General features: G+C 33.4%; 1 protein-coding gene across 1 annotated transcript; it reads right to left on the bottom strand.

Moving 5' to 3' along the window:
- Window positions 1–2,175: 2,175 nt before the first annotated feature.
- On the bottom strand, window positions 2,176–6,260 carry LOC141628398 (protein FAR1-RELATED SEQUENCE 6-like). The gene is made up of 2 exons (XM_074441548.1): window positions 5,347–6,260; window positions 2,176–3,634 (listed from the first exon to the last, which is right to left on the bottom strand). The coding sequence occupies exons 1-2, from the start codon at window positions 6,258–6,260 to the stop codon at window positions 2,176–2,178; spliced, it is 2,373 nt and encodes a 790-aa protein (XP_074297649.1).
- Between the last annotated feature and the right edge of the window lie 1,972 nt (window positions 6,261–8,232).

Here is an 8,232-nt window from a genome sequence, read left to right as displayed (position 1 = left end):
GTTTGTAATATAGGGTTTAGGGTTTTGAATATAGGGTTTAGGGTTTGGAATATAGGGTTTAGGGTTTTGAATATAGGGTTTATTATACTTTAAAACTTATATTTTATGTAAACACGTACTAAAGTAATACCGATCATAGTTTAAAATCGCTATTTTTTGAAAATTACATGAATTAGGGTTTATTCGTAAATTGCTATTATACTTTAAAACGTATATTTTACGTAAACACGTACTAAAGGTACACCGATCATAGTTTAAAATCGCCATTTTTTGAAAATTACATGAATAGGGTTATTCGTAATTTGCTATTATACTTTAAAACGTATATTTTACGTGAACACGTACTAAAGTAAATTGCTATTATATTTTAAAATTGACATTTTATGAAAATTACATGAATTAGGGTTTATTCGTAAATTGTTTTATACTTTAAAACGTATATTTTACGTAAACACATACTAAAGTAACACCGATCATAGTTTAAAATTGACATTTTATGAAAATTACATGAATTAGGGTTTATTCGTAAATTGCTATTATACTTTAAAACGTATATTTTACGTAAACACATACTAAAGGTACACCGATCATAGTTTAAAATTGACATTTTATGAAAATTACATGAATTAGGGTTTATTCGTAAATTGCTATTATACTTTAAAACGTATATTTTACGTAAACACGTACTAAAGGTACACCGATCATAGTTTAAAATCGCCATTTTTTGAAAATTACATGAATAGGGTTATTCGTAAATTGCTATTATACTTTAAAACGTATATTTTACGTAAACACGTACTAAAGGTACACCGATCATAGTTTAAAATCGCCATTTTTTGAAAATTACATGAATTAGGGTTATTCGTAAATTGCTATTATACTTTAAAACGTATATTTTACGTAAACACATACTAAAGTAACACCGATCATAGTTTAAAATTGACATTTTATGAAAATTACATGAATTAGGGTTTGTTCGTAAATTGTTTTATTATACGTAAACAATTAAAAGGTAGTATATCAAATAAAATTTTTTATTTTTTTTAAAAAAAGGCGTTAAACAATTTAAAAAAATCAGGGCTATTGAAACACCTCCATAAGGTTACAACCCATCTTTTTTCCTAAAATCCCTATCATTCTAAAAAACCTCCATACACGATCTTCAAAGTGCAATAACAAAAGTCGTTCAAATTCCTGCGGTTCAAGTGACGGATCTAAACTGTCCTGCAAGTACGGTTGCCGCATGCAATGACATTATGGAAAACGGATGAAACTGTACTCGTTTTCAATTGCATGGTGTAGTAATCAGAAGTTGTAATCGGATGAAACTGTACTGCGTTTGTGTAATATATGGTGTTTCTGTAATCTAGTCAATTGCATGGTGTTGCAATTGCGTAATATAATCTCGTTCCATTTCCGTCTCATCAATTCGTCTGATCAATTCGTCTGATCAATTCGTCCTATATCCGTCTGATCAATTCGTTTCATTTCCGTCTCATCAATTCGTGTAATATATTCTCGGTTTCTTTCCTATATTCGTCTGATCAATTCGTTTCACATTAAATGGTTGCTTGTGGTTGCTTGTTCATGTAGTACTAATGATTTTCCATGGTAGCTAATCCTCATTGCACATGCTCATTAGTCATTCGAGAATAATAGAAAACTTATTTGAGTCGAAAACCCGACTACATAGTAATATGCAGAAATTGCCATACTTAGTAGAAAATAAAACTTATTGTAAAACAGTGTTGAAAGCTTATGCTCATTGAACATACAGCAATATGCAGAAATTGCCATACATTAGCAGCACAAGTTAGCACAATAAAACTTATCGTAAAACAGTGTTGAAAGCTTATGCTCATTTATGGTTGAGTATAAAGTTAGAAAACTTCTAATCACATTAAACTAAAAACCATAATTGAAATTAGCAGCACAAGTTAGCACAATATATAATAAGTAAAACAGACGGTCTTGAAATAAAACCATACTTAGTAGAAAATAAAAACTTGTCGTAAAACAGACGGTTTTCAAAGTAGCAAAAACATACGACCCTAAGTTCGTTCCAATAACACAAGTAAAACAGACGGTCTTGAAATAAAGTAGCTAAAACATACGACCCTTAGAAGACATAAATAAATTGACCCCTTAGAAGACATAAATAAATTGACGTTTAATTTATTGAGTGTTACGAACAGTGTTCGTATTAACCCTCCTTCGTCGCGGTGTTGGTTGTGAAAGACCTGCATCTTCGTCGACATTTAAAGGCCGCCTTACTGCCTTTTGCCTAGGCCGAGAACCTCTACCTAGCCCTCTTTTATCAATCGGGTCTCTCAAGGCACCTTCTATAGGAGGAGGTGCGTTCCTTACCATGTGGCGTAGGTTGTTCTCCTTCGACTGTAATCTTTTACGACCCCACACCTTCGTCACATCGGAACCAGCTCCCAAAGCGTGAAGATTCACAATACCCACATGTGCCTCTAATGCCTTCACCAACTTAGCTGATTCCGCCTCATATAAGTCATATGCCTCATCGTCATGTAATGCCATCCTATATATGTAATCATTCTTCAGCGTGACAGTAAGAGATCGCTTAACTCGTTCACACTCACCAGGATTGTAGTACCCTACGGGTAGGTGCTCGTAACCCCGAACCAAATCCTTTCGCCATTGATTCAAAATGTACTTTTCAGGAATAAATTGAACTTTCTTGAGCTGCAGGACACGAATAATATGCCTGCACAAAATTCCTTTAAATTCGAAAAGTTTACAAGTACAATTAAACTCACCAAAATCCAATTGAGCTGTGACAACGAACTTTTTTTCTCGCCGGTTCCAAAATGGTGTTTTCACTTCATCTGTTACATTAAACGATGAGAAATTGCCAATGTTCATATCAGACTCGGCATTGGTGTGTATAAGACCGTACACCTCAGCCTGCACCTCTCTGAACATGGAATTCGTGTAAGCCCTTTGGAAGACTTCCTCAGCTATGATGGTCTTATTATATGGACATGGTTTTTCTAGACAAGCATAGTTCAACTTTAACTCATGCTCGACTTTCGTTCGTAGGGCATTATCATAACTCTGGAGGAAGTTGAACAAAGTAGTTTCAACGTTTACGTAATTTTTGAAAAATCTGTTCGTCTGTTCACTTCTTTGAGTAGATGACATACCTGCACAAAAGATATCCCTCCAATACAATGGAACCCATGAATATCGTTTTTCAAAAACATCTATGATCCAATTATTTTCTTGAAGACCATATTTAGTGACAAAATGATGCCACGCCTCCTCAAAAACATCGCTATCTGCACTATCGTCAACGATTTTCCAAAGGTCAATATGAATTTCTTGAAACCTAGGAAGCTTTCCTAAATTCTTTGTTGCGTTTCTCAACATGTGCCAAAGACACAAACGATGTTTACTAGTAGTAAATACGTCCTTTACTGCCTTACCGATCCCCTTGCATTGATCTGTGAGTATAACCGACGGAGCTTTACCCATACAGTCTAACCATCTCCTAAAAACCCAAGTAAAGCTCACCGCATCTTCATGTGAAATCAAAGCGGAAGCAAGTACAACTGAACTGCCGTGATGATTTACACCGACAAAAGGAGTAAATGGCATTTTGTACCTGCAATTTAAACATAAGCATGTATCGTCAAGCATGTACAAATTAAACATACAAACTTTGGCCTATTATACAAGTTATAGAGGAAGTATTAGCTGTGGTAGAGAGCCAGAAAGTAGACAAGTATTAGATGAAGTCAATATGATGCTCAGGCCAGCATCAATACTTCCCTCACGACTCTTGGTTGCAACCACAAAATCCAACAAATATTATCTTTTCAAGTTTTTTTACCGGCCCACTGTAAACTTCAGTTTACTCGGCTTTTCTCGACTAACCCCATTCTTTTTAGAAGTTACGTTAACTCTCGTTTGATCTATCAGCCATTGTTGGCAAACCTAGGACTTGTTTAGAATATCAGCATCAGGAATCCAGTTTTTTCTTGCTAGGTCACCTGACCTTCACTAACATTATGGCTGGATAGTTAAACTCGGATTTATCTAAGATTATCTGCTTCTGAAACTGATATTTACATCTCTTGGTGCTTACATGTGATCCGTTAATCTTGCAAACAAAGTTAACTCGGATTTATCTAAGTTTGCTCTTCAGCATCAACAAACACTAAACTTTTGAGTACTAATAAGAGATTCATTCTTTCTACTAACAACAAGATCAAGTATCATGATGCGCATAAAAGATCATGCTATCAATAACTTTGGAATTAAGTTTGATCTTCATTCAAACTGCATGTACTAGCACTACTAGAAAATTTTAATTTAGGGTTAATCATTGTAATTAGGTAAACAGTCCAATCTTAATCATTCATTCACATCAATCTCATGATTAATTCCACCTAATCATCCTCTCTAACAATAATAATACACAACTGTATGTATATACAACAAGTTAAGGTAGTTACAACAAAATAAAGTCCATTAAAAGCAAGGAAGACTAAGTATATATAATCTATTTTAGAGTGCTATGCCCTAATCATTAATCTTAAATCATAAGTATATATTATCTTTTCAAGTTTGTTAGATTTAATACTACTATTGTTTTTTGGAAAATGTTTATGTATGCTTTAACTTGGGCATTATCTACTTGTTTACAGCATTTGAGTTTTTGATGAAAATTAAGCAATTTACACCTAGTGTTTAATGTATTGCTGCTGTGAAGGTCCTCTTGATAACCTTCAAACAGGTCAGCCTAGCCGGGTTCGGAACTTTCCCCATGTCGAGGGCAACTATATTTGTCGAGACCCGGAACGATATGTAGACGGAGTTAGTCCGGTAACATCCACAAACGGTTTGCAGGGTTCAGTGTCGTTGGGAAAAATTGCAGCATGACTAGCCATTGAATGAGAAGGTCGTATTTTGAGAAGAAGAAGAGTAATTGGATTGTTTTTAGTTTGACACATAACACAAATTGAGCGCATAGTAATATTTACTTCCAAAACGTACAGGAAAACACAAATTGAAAGCAGTGAAGTGAACCATAATCTGTTTTCACTGCTTTCATGTCCATGGTCTATACTCTCTAAAGTCTAAAGCCATATCTGACTGCTTTTCAATGCTATTATCACAATTTCTTATACTTAATCTCAAATTTCTACTATTTCCCGCAAAACTAACCAAATAATGCTCCAATTACACTCAAACCCACTTCACACATAAGAACACTAAAGTACCCACATAATCAAATCCTAACTCTACGTAATATCAATTACGATAAGTAAGCAAAAGGAAATGAATTAATGTAAAGGGTTCGATTGAGGATACCTGTTAACACAAAACGTAGCATCGTATGAGAAGACATCACCAAATGACTTGGCCATTGCTCTACACCGTCCATCGGCCCAGAAAACGTTAAGTAGTTTGCCTTCAAAATCCGGCTGAATGGCATAGTAAAAATCAGGATCGACTTCTTTAAGCTTAATAAATCGTGCTTCCAATGCCGCAGCATCACCGTTGATTCTACTACGTCTCCGTGCATTATTAATTAAGTTCCTTACATCGTGTTCGTTGACGTGTAAATTAGCATAACCACCTGCTTCTCTAACCAAGCTGTTAAAGTTCTTAGCAATGGAAATACCCGTGGCATCATTCATCAAAGCCCGTCTTTTAAAATATTCGTCAAATAACCTGTAACTAACCATGTGACGAGTCATTTCGGGTTTTAGTACATGATTATGCTCCAACGATACCTGATTGATGACGATGAAATCGTCTTTTAACGATGCATCTATGACGAAGTTGCATTTTTCAAAGTTTGCTATGTCTTTAAATCCGTTCTTTTTGCTAGGCTCCTCCCCCCATGTACAACATAGCCTTATTCGACTCATCATGTAGAAACGAGGTTGGTTCTTCCCCGTTCCATGACGTTTCACACCTCTATCAACGTACTTCTTCAGTAGTTTGTTAGACCTAATAAAAATTTGGAAGGCGGACTTATACGCATATAAATAAGAATATGCGGCAAACTCGTCCCCATTCACAAATGACATTCCTATAGTGGGTGTATTAATTTCCAATGAATTAGCATTTTCCCCACTGTTTAACATATTGCCAACCATTTGCACAAATCCCCCCTCGATAATTGGAGGACTATCGTCCAGAACATCGTCATTCACAACATCGTCATTGACAATATCGTCACTTTCTTCTTCCCATGGAATATTCAGATCAATATCCATGTTACTTCAAGGTTTTTTGATGTTTTTTCTTTACTAAATTTTTTGGGTTTTGCTTTTTGGTTTTACGTTTAATGAATAACATAATAATATTTTCATAAAAATAAAAAATACTATGGAAATCTCAACAATATTTGCGTAAAATATTTATGAAAATAAAATCTAAACCGAAAATCTGAAAATATTTTGAAAATATAATCTAAAATGGAAAAGATATGGTCAAATGGAAAGATTTTGTAAAATAATTTTAAAATTGCAAAAATATTATTCACTAAATCTTTTCCTAAACAAAAGCTAACCGAAAATATGTTATGCTACAATAAATCTAACTATAATATATAATGAAATTTAATTGCTTAATAGACGTGCTGATACCCCTTGCTTACTTGGTTACAAGTCATGTTGCAAACATTGTACTACGTCTATAACGTCCCTAGTTCGAACCTCAGCAGCAGCACTTTTTTTTCCCCTTTTACGCACCAAATTAGGGTTCATAACTTCTTTTTTTTCCCCTTTTACGCACCAAATTAGGGTTCATTACTTAGGGTTCATCAATTTAGCAATGAACATTTTTGATAATACAATTAGGGTTTACCAAATTCAGTTTAATCAATTAGGGTTTACCGATTTCTTTCAAAATTTTGATTAATCGTTGTCGATTTTGATCTTGATTAATGTTATGATTGATTTTGATCACTAATTGAATTCTTCAATAATGTTATCATTGATTTTGATTTTGATTTTGATTTTTGATTTTTGATCACTAATTCTTCAATGATTTTTGATCACTAATTATGATCTTGATTAATGTTATGATTGATTTTTGATCAGTAATTATGATCTTGATTAATTTTTGATTGATTTTGATCAGTAATTATCATCTAGATTAATTATTGATTGACTTTAATCAGGTTTGATAAACCTTTGGAAAAAAATAATAATATTGTAATTAATAGAAATAATGTTTTAATTGGGAATTAAGTAATAAAAATTGATTAAAAATAATTAGTATAAAACAATTAACATTCCATAAATAAACTAACTACAAATAGTTAACAACTTAACCACTAATGCTAAATTACTAACCTAACCCTAAATTAACTAATGTAGGCTAACTTTAGTTTGCCACGTGTCGCGTTGTGAGTGGTTGTGTATGAAAAAAACCATACACATTGTGTATGTGTAGCATCTTTGTTCGATTTCCATAATCATTCATGTGTATTCATATAATGTGTTTATGAAGATTCTTTTCTTGATTAATTATTTTGTAGGAAAAAATTTCGCATTACCAGATGTTTTGTAATAGGACTCATTGCAGACATTATAAGGAGGAAACATTTATAAGTGAAGATGAAATTCATGTTGGGAGACCGATTAATTCTTCTGAGAGACAGTTTACGAGCGATAGTCTTAAAAATTTGTTATTTATCACGTTGTCTTTAGTATTTTCCTACAGACCATTGTTGATTTTGCTATTTTCATCGAACAAGACCGTCATTATATACACATAAATAATAATTAAGACGGAGGGCTTACTTTATATAATTGACACGTTACGTGCTGCTATATTTTATTGGATTAACAATAAGTGTTACTGTTATATTTATTCTAATTCTAATCATGGATTTAATTAGTTTCCTTAATAAACGGCCATGCTCATAACAACTATTATCTCCATGATTTTTTTAGCATGTGTGTTAAAACTTAAAAGTGAATGTTCTAAAGGGTGGTTTGGTTACCACTTGAAAAACATAGGCATTAGAAAATCCCATGATTTTAAAAAAATAAGGTTGTTTAGTTGCCATTTTTTGCGCAGAATGTAGGAATTGGAACTTTCCAGGAACTTCCAATGCCTACATGATGTGGGAAGTGGCTTACCTACTCCCCCCTTGGTCATTGGAAATTCCTATGGAATTTAATTCCTACATGGACAACCAAACAACTTTGTCAAATTCACCCGAATTATATAATGGAA

The sequence above is a fragment of the Silene latifolia genome, chromosome Y, assembly GCF_048544455.1.
Source record: "Silene latifolia isolate original U9 population chromosome Y, ASM4854445v1, whole genome shotgun sequence".
In the NCBI taxonomy this organism is placed as follows: domain Eukaryota; kingdom Viridiplantae; phylum Streptophyta; class Magnoliopsida; order Caryophyllales; family Caryophyllaceae; genus Silene; species Silene latifolia.
Note: the sequence above shows the minus strand (reverse complement) of the source record. Positions and strands in the feature narration are given on the sequence as shown.